Below are 15965 nucleotides of genomic sequence, written 5' to 3'. Positions count from 1 at the left end.
CGCTTTTATCTACGGCTTCTGCTACACATCAGGGTCTTCGTATAACCCACGATGTACGTCAAGTTGGAAAGGATAAACTCAGAACCGAGTCTACATCTCACGAGACGGGCCCATTGTGTAGACATCTGGTGTCGGTTGCTGGTGCTGATAGGCAGCTGGATTTGCGCTGGAAGTCCAGTAAAAGAAGACATGGTTGAGTCGATAAGGCGGACAATACTCTGTTGCGAAGGACAGCGTGTATCCAACTGATCTTGTAAGCCATTCCCTCGTACATATGCAGAATGAGCTCGTGTTGCTCTTCCTGCTCATCGATGCTCCTGAAATCTTCGAGGAACTGCTCTGCACGGTTGCTCTCAATTCCATCGATTTCTACACAGTAGCATAACGCTTGCTTCATCCACTTGTATGCGTCGTCCATCTTTCTCATCTCTATCAGCACGACGCTCAGTTTGGCCATAACATCGATTGTGCTCCCTCTGATCTCATTCAATTTTTTGGCGTGAAGATCGATGGTTTCCAGAAGGATATTGTGAATTTCTGAAAACTGCTTTCGGGCTGTCAAGACTCTACAGAGATAGGTCTTGCATCTCAGTGTTTCCTCATGTTCGATACCAAGCAGCCTTTCTGACATCTTCGCTGTGTCCCTGAGCAAGGCCTCGCTGTCAGCATACTTGTGCTGGTGGTAGAGCAATCTACCAAGTTCGCACTGCATGACACATTGTTCCCAATCAGAAATGCCCGTAGCGTTCGAGCTGAGTTCTAGCGCAACTCTCAATAGCGCTTCGCTTTCCGAGTGTCGCTTTGTTTCAGTCAGCAGGATGCAGAGCTTTCGTATGACTTGTATGGTTTTGCCATGTTTAGGGCCGGAGATGGTCAATCTGATCTGGAAAAGATCCCTCAGAAGTTCCTCCTCACTCCCAAAGTCATGCATGGATGCAAAAGAGTTTGCTAAGACGCGGGCAGCCTCCTGATACAAAAAGCTGCTCGGAAAAAATCTTCGTGCCAGAACATGGGCCTCTTGAGCTATTTGATTGCCCTCTTGAGACCTTCCAAGATGAAGAACCGATCCAGCGAGATGTACCTTAGCAGAGATATAGTCCCAAGAGTTTTGTCCATGTATTTGCTCGAGTACCGGCAGAACTTGTTTGTACTGGTGTTCAGCTTTGTCGTAGTGGCTAAGGTTGTAATATGCATTTGCCGAACTCCATCTCAATTCCGTCGTAGTGATGTTTGACCCCAAAGCAGCGCTCTCCAGCTTATCGATCTTGGCAATGCAGTCGTTCAGTGTCATGCGATCGACGTCGTATTCCGTGGCGATTGGTTGTACCTCGAGCCACCTTCCTTGGTCCTGTGGGAATGGGTAGACCTCCAGTGAGAACGGATCTAGCTCAACCACTCTGGATGATGAGAAGATCACATCGACAGAAGGGTATTTGAGTGCGCCAGTTGTAGTGCGCTTTCTTGAGCTGCATTGGTAAGACACCAATATGATAGTTCCCTGTTGAGCCTTCTCTTCGTTGTGGTAACGGGTGACCTCAGTGCTGCCTGAAGAAGCCGTTTTGTAAGGTTTAGCCTGCTTGTCGACCCAAGTCACAATTCCCCCGTCATGGCTGCATGCCTCTAAGTCTTGCAGGCAGACAGTATCGGTTGCAGGTGTGAGCACCTCTGCTACAGCTTGGGTTGGTGGGATGTGCAAGGGGATGTTTATGGGATTCATTTTCAGTGCCGAGAAGAGACGAGTCACTATATCGACGTCGCGATCTGAAGATTGTAAGGGACTAGGCGATACGAAGTGTTGTTCTGTCTCTTGGACGGTACCGATGTTTACATGAGCATTCGATAGAGAACCTAATGGCTCGGACGAGCCCATCAGGAGCGCGCTTGGAGAGAATCCAGGATTTGTAGCTTCGGTTGAGGAGACTGACAATGACGGAGAGGGTTGGTCTTCTGTGCTACCGTAATGCGTGAAAGAGTTGACTTGGTCTTTCGGTGGCTTCGAGGGCGACACGATCAACATATCTGAGCTCTGTTCATGTCTCGAAGTACTCGGAAGATCTGTTGAGGAATTGCACGATACACTGTCTGAGTGCGTGACACTAGAGGGCGTGTCGAACGCCTCGACGGCGTTCTTGGTACGAGTGCTTTTCTGCTCCTCATCAATTCTTGCTCTTTTCTCCCAGCGTTCGCATTTGGCCGCAGTAATCCGGGCTCCATTTACAGAAGCTTCTTCTTCTCCCCGCAAGTCTTGTGCTTCCAGCAGATATGCCTCTGTCTCGTGTTGCTTAACGTTCTTCTTGAAGCTCCAGTCATGGAACCGCTTGGTGAGCTGCTTCTGGCTATAAGATTATCAGATAAGCTATTTAGTAGGCATGGACCATGATAAGTACCTGAGATTAAGGCCATGACGTTCGAGAAGAGCCTTCCTGGTGGCTGCTAAGGTTCTGCTCTCCTTAATGTAGAGTGTGTGTAGTAATGGCTTCAAGGTCTCCCACTCGGCGTCGGAAAGCTGCCTGGCCTTACTCCCCGGATGATTCGATGATTGAGGAATAGGCAGTAGCTGTGTCAAGATGCCATGTGAATTCTGGATTGGTTCAGGTAGTGAGTGCAACATGTCAGGCGACTGTAGCAAGGCTGAGCCGGAGTTGCCAAGGCTGACACTGACGGGATGAACTTGAAAATCTGTACGATACATTGATGCAGTGGTTCACAGGTGAAGGTGATGGTTTGTAGCCCAGTTCTTAACCTTGAATTGGCGGAGGGTAGGAAAGAGCAATGAAGCTGACGTGCGGGATGCTCAATGATTAAAGCACTACGACCTGAGGCCATCTTAGCTGCAAGGCACTAAGTGATTGGTTGTCAACAAATTTCCTTGCATGAGCTGGGGGCTGAATGTTGCATCGCCGACCTATCAACCACTTCGAAAAGTTGCCTTGCATTAGCGCCACATAGCCCTATGAACACGAAGCTTGCACGTGATTTGTTTGCCGACGTATCTACACCGTTAGATCAGTTTAGCTGCCAGATGAGTGTCGGCTAGCCCGAATGAAAAGTTTCCTTGCATGAAGCGGTGGGAATTGAGGACCGGTGTAGCAACGGCGGACTAGCCAAGCATGATAAAAAGTTACCGTGCATGAATGTTTGAAACAGAGACTAATAGCGAGAAGACGCTGGGTTGTAGCTCATTGAATGATAGGCTGGACACCTACAATCATGTCGTTTCATAGCACCATGAACGAGAAACATCCCGCATGAGTCCGCTCCGGAGGCGTAAAGAAAGACGGATGAGCCACGACATGGGCTGAAGAGCACACAACTGAGCGTAGGCTTGTTATAGATTCCATCATACCTGGTAAGGCTCAATTGACTTATATGTCCATCTCAAGACCCATTCATATCACCTCGCATAAACCATCTGAATCACCACTACCCACCTACTATTTCCATCAGTCATTGCAGCTAGCAAGCACAATACGACTTACCACGATGGATCCGATGAGTATCACCGGCACCGTCCTTGCCATCGTGCACATCACCGGTATATGCCTGAAGTCGGGTAATCAGCACCTCGGTCCCTCGCGCCACACTTCCACCACACTTCTCAGTCTCATCCAAGAGCTTTACTGCTTTTACGGTGCTATCCAGAGCCTCAAGACTCATCTCACGATCAACGAGCACGATACCATCCGACTTAACTCGCTGGACTGCCTGGCAGGGCCATTATCAGACTGCAAGCTTGCGCTATGTCTCGTGGAAAAGCAGCTGGAAAATGATACGTTCTTCAAGCGGAAGCTTATCGGTAAACATTGCGATAAGAAGCTGGACGATGCTATCAATGTGCTGAAGAAAGGACGGGGTCTGTTTGAGACTGTTCTGTTAGCAGATCAAAGGTAAGACCCCTGCGCGATGTTTTCATACTTTTCAAGGTTGCGATTTCATTGCACCGTCTCCGGAAGTCTTGTGCACCAACAGCCATCTGTCGCATGGTTTAACTTCTCGCAGGACTATCACCACCGCTATTGAGAGATACACCATCAACATAGCCGAAGACATCCGCGATATAAAGAATAAGCTTGAAGGTGACGGAGAGCTCATGCGAGGGCTCACCAGACAGCTCACTCTTCGGCTGGAGACGGCTAATGAACGGGAAGAAGAGATGCGATCAACACTACGAGAGATTGACAACAAGTTGCTACGAGAGCGTGAGAGTAGGCAAGGAGAAAACCGGAGGCGGAGATGGTCGAGGTGGATTGCTATCGCCAGCCAATCGGCTTTCCAGATTGCGATTCAGCTAGCGTTCACCAGCCTGCTCGCGACAAATAGTAGGGTGTGATTAATACTTGTAATCTTATATCTCTATCCTTTCCTTGTTCGGGAATGGATCAAAAGAGCTCTAGATGTTGTTTCTCTTCTCCTGGCATCTTTCGAGTACTGATGCTCTTGTTCGATATCAGTGTTGCGATGCCTCCGTCTGCCGTCTTCAATTCGATGCTCGGTGTCTTTGCAGTTGGTTGGTTGTAGCCAGTAGTTCATGCGGAGAATTCGAAAAATCTTAATGAATGAAGAACGTTGTGTCCGGTCTGATGGGTGCAGCGTCTCTCTGGTGTTGCTCCATGAGGTGAGGAATGAATGCCGCGCCCAGGTACTGAACGTGGTCGGATACCCCTCTAGTCGCATCATCTCCATCACTCTTAGTGTCTAGATCTCGAAGAATATACAGTGGTTCTCCACCATAGAACACGGCAATTTGATCTCCTGGCCGACATCCCGGGTAGGCGTATCCGATTCGACCGCCTTTTGTGCTGAAAAAGGTAAGTCCGCGAATGAATCTCAACTGGACTTGGCACTGCGCCTGTTCCCAACGACAACCAGTGTAATACCAACCCGATGGATCAGAGTACCAAGTCGTCAACTGAGGCAGAACTTCACGGTATGTATCCTTAGCTCTTTCAGTGATTCGCGAGTCCAAGAAGAATAACACGATGAACTCCTCTGGGATATCGGTAACTCTTTCGCTCTTCCCATAGAAGACATAGCGAGCTAGTTCGAGACTTCTCAGATGGCAATCAACAGCAGCATCATAAAGAGCCATGTGCTCTTCCGAATTCAGATCGTATCGATCGTATGCCACGTCAAGAGGGTTTTCATGTTCCACAACCTCTTCAATCGTGTCCACCACAAAGCCAGGGACGCGAAGCACGTTGTCATGCATCACGATACTTACGTGCTTTTGACCACAGTCCAGGATCGCGTTCTTTCTTTCTGGTGCCTTTTCCAAACTGTTCTCTTCAAACAAAGCCCAAGGATTGGTTGGCTGTCGTTCATGTATCGGATCATTCCACTCCCCATCAATTATCATCTTACAAGCTGATATTCCAGATAGATTCGGGCACCAGGATGGAAGATGTGGAGATTTAGGTTCCCGAGTAGGCGGCATCTGAAGTATGCTCATCCCACCAGGTTCGTTCATCAAAGCTTTGGCAAACATGATCCACGTCTTCCAATATTCATCCCGACCTTGAGCGCTGTAGTCAACCCATGAGCTTAACCTATCTTGAAGATCTCTTTGCAAAAGTCCTACTATTGCCCAAACACGATCGATAGGCTCTTTCACACGTCGCTCACGTAGGTCGTACAATTCTCTCCCAAGGTTATGGGCATGGATTTCCTTGGCGCCTCTGTCTCGATAGAATTTGATGGAATAACAGGTATTCAACGCGGGTGTATCGTTTGTACCGAATGCGATCCTAGATGTGTACCAGAAATAGAGGCTGTCGAAGCATCCGTCATTGAAAAAGTTTGAAAGCTCATCGAAATTCATCAAAAGATCACCGCAAAGTATTCTTGCGCTAGTTGGAAGAATAATCTCCTGGTATGTCCATAGACGCCTGAACCATTCATTTCCAAGGAGCTGACTTAGTCCTCCCCAAAACGCGTCTCCATTATGAGGACGCTCTTCCATGTCTGGATCAGGGCATTCAGGATCCGCTTCATACTTTGCTTTCCACGTCTTTAATTTGACTCTCGTCTCTTGGAATTCAGTGAAGAAGGCATCAGTTTCCGGAGTTGGAAGGCCCATCCATACAACAACAGCCCTCGCTCTGGAGTATATTTCGCGCATCAGTGGTATCTGAGTAGCTTTCTCTTCCTCATCTTCTTGATTGATGCATATCGCGTCGATCCAAATCTTTCGAGCTGTCGTATTCGTTTGGTATCGGTGTAGGTAATGTAACATCTCAAGTGCGGTGGATGTGACGACGAGAGGTCTGCCGTTGCATTTGGCTGTGACCGAGGCTGGCACACTTCCCCAGACATACGAAATCGCATCGTAACCAAGGTCTTCGGTAAGTGTGTACTGGTCGATCTCTATTTCAACGGACCCGTCGATACATTTCGTAGTGAGGAGACGTATCTGATTTTGCCGAAGTTCTTGGTGTTTGTATGAGGAGCTAGTAGACTCCGGGTTTCCGGGGTCTGTTTCCATCGCTTATTCACGTGTTTTGAGACTTCGCTGATGAGCGCGATTGGCGAAGTGAGAAGCGACGGTCCTCGAAGGAAAGTGGGAAGATGTGACGGTTAACAGGCGGCGAAGAATCCTCAAGATCACAAGCGCTCCGACATGATCAGGCTGAGCGGTGCAATACTGAGATATAAGGCTGTCGGCGTCTTGAAGCTCAGCCTGCCGTCTCACTGGACTGCATGTCAAGGAGGGGCAGTGCAAGCCACATCAGCCTAGCATTGGTGTTGGCACTTGCGCAGCTTGGGGTGTGCAAGTGCATGAGTTTGAAAACACAAGCGTCATGAACCAGACGCAAAGGCTGAGCGTTAGGACTCGGTGTTTGGGCGTGAATACAGACTGATGAGTAGGATTCTGTTGAGCTATGAGGGGCAGGATGTCAGCCTCGCTAGATGTCAGGTGACCAGCATGTGTTAGCGTCTTGGTACAGCAAGAACTCGGAAAGCGCATACGGATCCTTACAATGTCTCTATTCTTTATGACTTTGGATGCGTATTCTAATACTATTATACAGATATAGTAAAACAATCGGGTATCATGGAATCTAAACGCAAAAGACGACTCCTTTCCTTTCTCTTCTCGCACCTACAACTTGATAGGGTACTTTTCCCTAATCACTTTTCCGTACCTAAACAACAGCGCTGGCACGGGAATGAAAGCCACAGCCAAGAAACCCAGCAAACTGTTTCCCCAGCCCAAACCCAACGATTCGTACATGGTTGGTCCAGCAAGCGGAAGCAGTGCGCCGAAGAGACAACGCAGGGCTGTCATACCGGCGATGGCGGACGCAGCGAACTGAGGGAAGCAATCGATCATGTATGTCTGCAGGGGCGCGAAGATACCCATGAGGCCGAAACCAAAGGGGACGAGGGAGATGATGGGTACGATCCAGTGCACATGATAGTGAGTTGTCCAGCCATATCTAGTTATGTTAGTGGAAGTTCTGCGCGCGAGAAGGGAAGACAACTTACATGAAGAAAGAAATAGGAATCAGAGTTCCGAAGAAGACACAGAGCGGAAGTCGCATCTCTGGCTCGTAGACGCCCTTGTTCTTCTTCGCAAGTCGGATGATGGTCGCATCGCTCGTCTTGGCCACGAAAGCGATGCCCATGAAGTTGCCAATTCCGACACCCAAGTATGCGAGACCGGTGATTTCGGGAGACCAGCCATACGTCTGGACGAAGACGGATGTGATGGTGGTAAAGAGGAGGAATAGCAAGCCGAAGAGGAAGGACATGTAGAGTGAGCAGAGCAACACAATGGGTGACCTGGTGAGCATCTTGAGCGGGCGTGTGATACCGTTTCCGAGGATAGCGAGAGGACTGAGAATAGCAGCGTCTTTCTGGTACGTCATGATGTTCTGAAGCTCGGGACGGTTCAACTCCTTCCTCAAACGCTCCGTCTTGCGGTTGAGCAGCACAGCGTGGTATGTTTCGCGGTTGAAGACGAACAGGGCTCCGGTCAAGAGGCCGCCAACGATGAGGACAACCCACATGTCCCAACGCCAGCCAGCACGCTGTGCAATGAAGCCACCGCAGATGGGACCGAGGATAGGACCGAAAAGAATGCCCATACTGTAGATGGATACAGCCTTGCCACGCTGCGCAGGGACAAACATGTCGGCAATGACACCAGTGCCGATTGTCAGACACGCGCTGCCTCCGACACCAGCGAGGAATCGCATGCCGATGAGGCCACCAAGGTTAGGCGCAAGCGCGCAGCCGATAGTGAAGGCGCAGAAGAAGACATTGGAGCAGTTGAGTACGACGCATCTTCCGTAGATCTCTGAGAGCGGACTCAGGAAGAGCGGGCCGAAAGCGAAACCGAGGACGTAGACACTGACGGAGAAAGAACCAAGAAGCTGCGATGTATTTCCGAAATCCGCATTGACGAATGGTATGCCGGGTGCGAAGATGGAGGAGGCAAGCGGACTGACAAAAGTGATGGCAGCGACCAAACCAAGGAGTGTGATCTTTCTCTTCGTCGTGAAGTTGCGAGGGTTCGCTGGATCGTCTTGCGAATCCCAGCCGACGAGATTGTTGTCGAGGTCGGACAGCGGGTACTTTTCAGGTGCGAGCTGGTCTTTCTTCGTGCTCTTCCTTGTCAGGTGCTTTTCGAGGTCTTCGCCGATTTCATCATTCGTCTCTTGCGGTTGCTAAGAGGTGTTAGCTATTATTCCGTGTACTCGAAATGATGATTGGCGATGGTGCAGCAGCCGACCACCCGATGCTCGGATAACTTAGCCTGAATGCCTTTGATCTTCTGCGCATTGCGCGACGGATCACACACTGACGTCAAAGTCTTCAAGCTCCGTAAAAAGATTTTTCGGGTAACGGTCGCGCAGCATGGAATTGGAAAACTTACTTTCTCTTCGACGACCTCTTCTCCTTCTTTGTCAGGTCTCGCGTCGCCCTTCTCTAGATCTGGGATATGCGTATCTGAACTACTCCTCGAATGCTGGCGATACTCTTCTCGTGTGGATGAAGACATGTTGTGCGGTGTTTGTAGCGGTCGCTACGATATTCGAACGAGGTTTTCGTAACCAGTTATGAGGTTCGATAAATGTTTCGTAAAAGTGGTGTTTGCGGCTATGCTGGTCGCGGTCCCCTCAAGGGCTAGTTTCGGACGCTTGCAATTGCGGTGTTCAAAACATCAATCCAGGACTCAGGCCAGGTATATAGCGAAAAAGGCCCCAGGCAGCTGAATTACGAAATGACTCTCCATCGGTGCCCGCACCCTGAACATGGAGTCTGGCCCTTAACCCCGAGGTTTTCGGCTGCGACTAGGCCAGAAGTGGGAGGGCATGATCTCGGTCAACGGCGTTAGCTAAAACGCGAGAGAGCGACGCGGGGGAATCTGCCGCCCCGTTGGCTGCGTTCCCCAAGAGGTCCTCCACCCATGGTACTAATCAATCCGGTTATTTCTGACAAAGGCAGCACATGTTGTAGAACGCTGACTTTGACCTTGAAGTGCGCGTGTGATGGTTGCGGTGCGTCGGTGTTGAATAAGTACCGGCAGTTCGTAGGGTCGGAGGACCAAACCCCTGCCCAGCCCTACCGAAGCTTGACGGGTGCGAAGCATCACGCAGCCTCCTTAAAATCCTTTACAGGCGTTATGACTCTTGAAGGGCGTAACGTGCATCCTCATGCATAAAGTCCGGTCGCAGGTCCGAATTGGAAACAAATGTCACGCTCGACAGTGTGCCTTATGTCCATATGTCCGTCTCTTGTTGCTCATCTCTCAATTGTCGCTGTCGATCCGCAATGTAGTCGCGAAAGTGTGAACTGCATGGCTAAGGAAGAAAGAATCTGGAAGAAAGCGTGGAAGAAACACCTACCATACCAATACTCTACCTTGCGATCTCATCGCCAGCGACTGTAGTGTTTTTCTGAGGTGCGTTGATGATCGCTAGCACTTCCTCGTATGAAGTACCCACAGCCTCCACTGTGATGCGCTGCAGTGCGTGACGATCGTCGCATTTCGCAAATCTCAAAAGGTGAAGAGAGAAAGAGAAGGAGCGATCCTTTGCTTGAAGATGACATGTCGTTATCTTTAAATTATCCGGGAACGGTGCTATTGCGGCCGCTGTACCTGAACTGTAGTTGAATCGTCTTGGGTGGCCAGGCAGGGTCATGATGCTGACGCCAGCCGTAAGCCATCAACATTGCGCCTAGATGTCGAGCGCGTAACACACAGATATAAGTATCGCGGGCTCCTATAGTATTCGAGAGAATGTCTATGTGCAAGACGGGAGGTCGCAAAGGTATATATTCCCAGTAACTGACTCGGGTCTCCTCTCGGAACGACGCGGGTGGCCGGACCCTGGTAAAGAAGCGCTGCGCGCAAATTCCTATCGTTTGATTATGGAGGATGTTGGTCTGTACTGATGGGTATCAATTATCATTGTTGTCACAAAGGGGTGTGCAGGTCTCGCATGCGCCTTCCACTCTTGCGACAGACCAGCGACGCCGGAGCTGTCGTACTCGCCGGGCCTGATCCGTGGCATCAACAACACATCAATCACGCATCGTCATCCTCGCAGCTTTCCATAACATGCAAAGAAGTTCAATCGGCGCTATCATGCCAATATTTTTCTACTCTGCATCGGAGTGTCAAGGCGGATCCTACGGCACGGCACGGTCCCGCTTGTGGATCAATTTGGGAAGCGCATCCTGAATACACGAATGGATGTACAAGAGAGGATAGTACTATATCAACATCTCGCACCTATACGTTACCACTCCACCTATGGGTCCGCCTTTGTCGCAATTATGTCTTATTAGGGACACCGAAGCACGACGTCACGATACGCCCCGTACTAGCGCAAGGCAGTGTTTGTGGGGAACTAGAAACATAGTTTCAACCCACTAAGACCAGGCCGTAAGAGCGGAACAACTTTGGAGACACAAGCTGACGAACTAAGTTAATTTTATGAAACACACAAGGAGATGAACGTTTGGTATTCCCCGACTTGGGATTCATTTTATGTCAGCGCATCGGGGCTGCCTGGGAGATCGACAGCGGCTTCGTTTATGCTTCGTTTGTGCTTACGGTGCCCTGGCGGCTGAATGTCACGACAACCGATGCCTCACGACCTACCATCGTCGACCAAGCGGCTGTCGTGTTACCTTCAGGAGACTTTGAGCGGGGAAACCACGATGGCGGACCCTGTCGGTACTACCTCGTTGCGAAGACGACTAAAACATTTCCAATCGGGAAAATCGGCTATGTAGCATGCTTGCGATGGGGCTACCCAGGGCGTAAAGCTCAGATTGGAAGAATATCAGACACATTAAGATGGCAAAAAGGACCGGACAACCATGGTACGGCACAGTCGAAGACAGACTCCATCAAATCATGAAACTTTACGACGTATGCAATATGCCTTTGGTATCAAGATCAAGATATGTGAACTGGACAAAGCAAAACCAAGGGACAAAGTTCTTTCATAACATGTAGCTGCTACGAACACTACAACTTCCTTACAATGAAGCAAGCAATGACCGGGGAACAATAGATTTGGGGGCTGCTACTAAAATACCAAGCAAGTACCAACTATGGGGAAGACATCTCATCGGCCCTTCACAATGGCTTGCCTGATCAACTTCCCTGTACGACCTCAGTCCATGAAGAAGTGGATACCAAACAAAGTCTGTTTCTCCATTGCCGATGTCTTCGTACACCCAACTCCACCAACTCCACCTAACGCCCCGTCCCACCTGAGACCCAGAGAAACAATCGAGAGTACCACGACCCTCGGAGCGTATACGAGCCTTGAGATGTCTCTATGACGATCTTGATCCTAGCATCGCAAGGATTTCCACTGCAGTGTCGCGCCCCCATCAAATTTCGCCCTGCCATAGCAATCTCGGACCGAAACCAAGATACTTGGCCCAACTGCATCCCTTGACGCCGGTGACGGAGATGCAAGACAAGTGGGTTACGAATAGCATCATCGCGCAGAGTAGACAAGAGAGATGGGAAGCCTGAAAAGAAGGGGGATGGATATATAAGGAGGTAGGTTGGTCGGTTTGGATGAAGAACCATCACACAATAGCTTCTTCAACCATCTCTACAAGCCTACGCATCACAACGTTCAAAGAACATTCCAATCGAATCTATCACCATGTACTTCTCCAAGATTGCCGTCCTCGCCGCTGCCACCATGGCCAGCACTGTCGTCGCAGACAACTGTTTCGCCGGGTACGCGTACTGCAGTGGCAACCTCCTCACGCAAGGTTCGTCTTCTCGTCACCTCACCTTTCCCCCTTCTTCCCCCCTTACCCTCTCCATCATTCTCCCCGCTACTACGCACCATCCCAACTAACACACCACTAGGAGACTACGCCTCAACCATCTACCAAACCCTCGACGCCGCCGGCCAGCCCACCGACGCCAACGCTCAGGCCAAAGCCCTGTTCAACTGCGTTAACAACGGGGCTATTCAGTTCATCAGGCTTTGCGAGGGCAACTGTGTCAATGAGCCTTTTGGCAGCCAGGTCAGCGACCACTGCTAGATCATTGGTGGATCTGGAAGGATGCAGATGAATGGGGACGACGCGATGGGTGGAAGAGAGGAGTTGACAGGGGAAGGAAGGGAAGGGGGTTTGACTAGAAAGAAATAGCACACTCGTTTCTCTATCTTTTGTTTCATTATTCGTGTTGTTGTTGTTGTTGTTGTTGTTCATGATGATATCTCGCGCTCACCATGTGAAGCCTACGTAGACTGCACAGACTGTAAAAGTCGACGTAATGGTTTTATTGTGAAACGACAACCATGTCAATCCAGTCGTTCATATGTAGTTCAGATCATGCGCAGCTTAAACTCTTGTCATACAAAAGAATGTCATCCAACCCATTACTTTCCCTTTCTCTAGGCTAAAATCATGGTCGCATCGAATGTTTGCTTACGATATGAAAGCACAGCCGCGAAGACTTGAGCATAGGGAAGAGAAAAAAAAAGCCACCAGCACCAATACAACAAATCAATAAACAGACATCCACCCAATACCCTTTTTTTGCTAACCCACTTGAACGCCAAAGCGCTCGTCGTCGTCTCATACATCACACACACACACATCCCTACCCACTAAGAAGATCCTTAACACTCATCCCCCTCGCCCCACTCCAACTCCTCCGATCCGTATTCAACATCATCAACGCCTCCGTAGCCTCCTGATCCTCGCGATCAGCCTGCGGTTTCAACGCGGGGCTCGTGAGGGAAAAATGCAGCGACCCATGCGACGACCCCGGCGCGGCAATCGGACCCGTACTAGGAGGCCCGTTGTGGTTATGAAACGGGTTGCTGAAGTGTGTTGCAGATGGGGTGTGGGCGCTGAAAGCAGGACTCGGGTGGATCGAAGGACTCGTTACTGTGGAACATGGTCCAAGCGAGTAGTGGTGTGGGTCTGACGGACGTAACGCGGGGGAGGGGTTCGCCGAGTACTGCCCGTTCCCGTTGGTGCGATCGTGGGGTAGGATGGCTGGGGATGTGGTGGTGGAGTGAGTGAATGCGCTTCTGTCGGAGGGGTGGATGGCGGGTGAGGCTTGGGCGAATGTGTATCGCGACTTGGTGGGTGGGGGCTCGACGTAGGTGGGTGATACGGCGTCTTCCATTTCTTCGTCTTGGTCTGAGGCTTCATCATCGTCGTCGCAGCGCAAACGCTGGGCTGGGGGCGGCGGGAGCTCGGATGTGGCAGATGAGGGAGAGTCGCGTCGTGAGTTGGCGGTTTTGAGGTTGGAGACGCATTGTTCGAGGTAGCGCATGTACTCGATAGATGCCTTGGGCGTGTTAGCATATGGAGTAATATCGCATAGTACGTAAACGCACCTGTAAGATGGCGAGCTTATGCATTTCTTGCCCTCTGCATGCCGGAATCATGTCTTTGAGAACCCCAAACTCCTCGTTCATCTTGGACCTCCGCCTTCGCTCGATAAGGCTATGCGCCGTCTTCCTTGCAATCTTGCGTCCCGCAGCAGTGGTGTTGCCTGCCTGCTTCCTTTTGGTTCCATTAGCGGCAGCGGTCGTGGTCTTTGCATTTGCAGTCTGTGTTTGGGACGGGGTCTTGGGCGACTCTTGAGTATCCTTGGGCTTCATCTGGATAATTTTACGTGATCGAGTGGGCGGAGGAGGCAGAGAATAGTCGTCCTTGGTGATGATGCTTTGCTGGGAGCGTTTGCGCGCATGACTGGGCTTGGAAGTCGCGACTGGAGACGACGGGGATGGTGGCCGGTACGACGAATCTGAGGCATTTTCAGACGGACCAGAAGAGCTAGCTACACTTCCCCTACCACCCAAAGCTGCAGGTGGCAAGGTGAAGCTCGTCTCCAATTGAGGGGCATTGGCGCTGCTCTTGCCAGTGATATCAGTCGACGGCTGGGGAGTTGGAGGGAGGTTAGGGCGAGGCATGATGGGAGTAAAGGCGCTCATAGAACGTCTTCAGCCTCTGTCAAGCGCGTAGTCCAAGTCGAAAGGTGACAAGGAGGGGACAGGAGGACGGTTGAGAAAATGTATGGCGTGCATTATCAGCATTGGGGTGTCGCGTGGGCTCTTTTGTGTCGCAGCTCAGAGAGAGTGATCCCGTGGGTGTCCTGCGCTCCCATGATTGGCCGAGAGGGTCAGGATACCTCAGTAAATGGCGCCGTCCGTCGCGCCTCGAATGAGAACGTCACAACGGGAGCGTGGGCGTCGCGACCACTGTCGGCCTTCGCAAACGTGCAGCTGCTTGAACGCGTGAACCGGACTTCGAGGTGGAGTAACCATTTCAAACGCTGTTGAGGAGCACGTGCTCGACCTTCTTCCCCTCCACCGTGGCGTGTATACGGCAGCTGTTGGGTTTACCCGCGGACATATACTGAGAAGGGCCGAAACAACTGTTTGGATCGCATTAGGCGGTTGACTGTTGATAAGGGCAGTAGATCTCTGGTGTGGAGATGATGTCGCATGTGAAGATGGCAATGCGCTATCGAACCCTTCTTTTGCAGACGGTGAGGATGGAGCCCCACCATTAAATGAACACAGTATAGCGGCCTGTCTACCTTGAGATGATGCTGCAATGCACCTACTCCAACGGGTGGATTAGCGGATGAGTTGTTGTTTTCACCCTCAAGGTACAGCAATCGATGGCATTGTTAATTGCCTATCCGGGCTATCACTCATGAATGTATGAGACGGAGCGATGGTAAGACTGTCGTTTCATTGTCCCTCTATGGTACCTACGCCTCAATGTCTGAAGAAGGTTGAGCTTGACGTCATCTAGAAGCGTCGAGTTGCTTCACCCTATACTTGGCTGTCTTCAATGGTTTTTCCAAACTGCCCGTTTGGGTAGTCTGTCATTTCAGCCAATGGGAGGTCACCGCAATCTTCCGTCTCCATAATTCAGTCGGGTGAGGTGCCATCTCGATCTAAGCCACGCGACACAAGTCATCATCCTCTTCTAAGCCTTTCTTGCTTCGTAACCTTTATACACATCATTCTTCACACAAGATCAACAAAGGTGTTTTTCGGTCGACGCGACATGTGATCAACCATCTGCTATCCATGATGCACACCATGCTATCATCTACTAGCCCTATGTCTGCTTTCTTGACGGACGGCGGCTCGAGCACTTCAGCAATACCAGGCAAGAGAGGGTAGCATCCGTAACATCGCCATTCGGGATGCACAAGGCCCTACTATCCCATGATGTCTTGTGAAGATGTCTGTGATGTGTTGCGAGCTTGCAGGTACAACGTGCAACTTACCGAAAACATTTCAAATAAACTTTACATGTCAGGTACGACTTTCATCAGCAAGAGATGTGGAGTTGCGCAGGCAGCTGCGAACCTTTTAGTCCATCTCTAGGTAAGACAACTTGCCGGTATGAGCCTCAACAGCACCGCGTGACCTCACAATTTGAGGAGGTACGCACGACAAATATCCACAAAGGTCGCGGCACGAGCTCACATCACC

The 15965-nt window shown here is 50.5% G+C and overlaps 5 protein-coding genes across 5 annotated transcripts; 2 read left to right on the top strand and 3 right to left on the bottom strand.

Moving 5' to 3' along the window:
- Window positions 1-97: 97 nt before the first annotated feature.
- On the bottom strand, window positions 98-2692 carry J4E82_004447 (uncharacterized protein; the record flags this gene model as incomplete). The annotated part of the gene is made up of 2 exons (XM_051730726.1): window positions 98-2336; window positions 2388-2692. 2 exons carry the CDS (start codon window positions 2690-2692, stop codon window positions 98-100), a joined length of 2544 nt encoding a protein of 847 aa, XP_051589482.1.
- Window positions 2693-3483: 791 nt separating this feature from the next.
- J4E82_004446 (uncharacterized protein) lies at window positions 3484-4330 on the top strand (the record flags this gene model as incomplete). Its single annotated transcript, XM_051730725.1, has 2 exons — window positions 3484-3887; window positions 4000-4330. 2 exons carry the CDS (start codon window positions 3484-3486, stop codon window positions 4328-4330), a joined length of 735 nt encoding a protein of 244 aa, XP_051589481.1.
- A 2769-nt stretch (window positions 4331-7099) lies between these two features.
- J4E82_004445 (uncharacterized protein) lies at window positions 7100-9004 on the bottom strand (the record flags this gene model as incomplete). Its single annotated transcript, XM_051730724.1, has 3 exons — window positions 7100-7436; window positions 7486-8669; window positions 8879-9004. The coding sequence occupies 3 exons, from the start codon at window positions 9002-9004 to the stop codon at window positions 7100-7102; spliced, it is 1647 nt and encodes a 548-aa protein (XP_051589480.1).
- Window positions 9005-12140: 3136 nt separating this feature from the next.
- J4E82_004444 (uncharacterized protein) lies at window positions 12141-12531 on the top strand (the record flags this gene model as incomplete). The annotated part of the gene is made up of 2 exons (XM_051730723.1): window positions 12141-12252; window positions 12353-12531. 2 exons carry the CDS (start codon window positions 12141-12143, stop codon window positions 12529-12531), a joined length of 291 nt encoding a protein of 96 aa, XP_051589479.1.
- A 565-nt stretch (window positions 12532-13096) lies between these two features.
- Window positions 13097-14423, bottom strand: J4E82_004443 (uncharacterized protein; the record flags this gene model as incomplete). Its single annotated transcript, XM_051730722.1, has 2 exons — window positions 13097-13795; window positions 13845-14423. 2 exons carry the CDS (start codon window positions 14421-14423, stop codon window positions 13097-13099), a joined length of 1278 nt encoding a protein of 425 aa, XP_051589478.1.
- Between the last annotated feature and the right edge of the window lie 1542 nt (window positions 14424-15965).

This window comes from Alternaria postmessia, assembly GCF_024291825.1.
Source record: "Alternaria postmessia strain BMP 2775 chromosome Unknown scaffold_21, whole genome shotgun sequence".
Lineage (NCBI taxonomy): Eukaryota > Fungi > Ascomycota > Dothideomycetes > Pleosporales > Pleosporaceae > Alternaria > Alternaria postmessia.
This window is presented reverse-complemented; position numbering and strand designations above follow the sequence as displayed.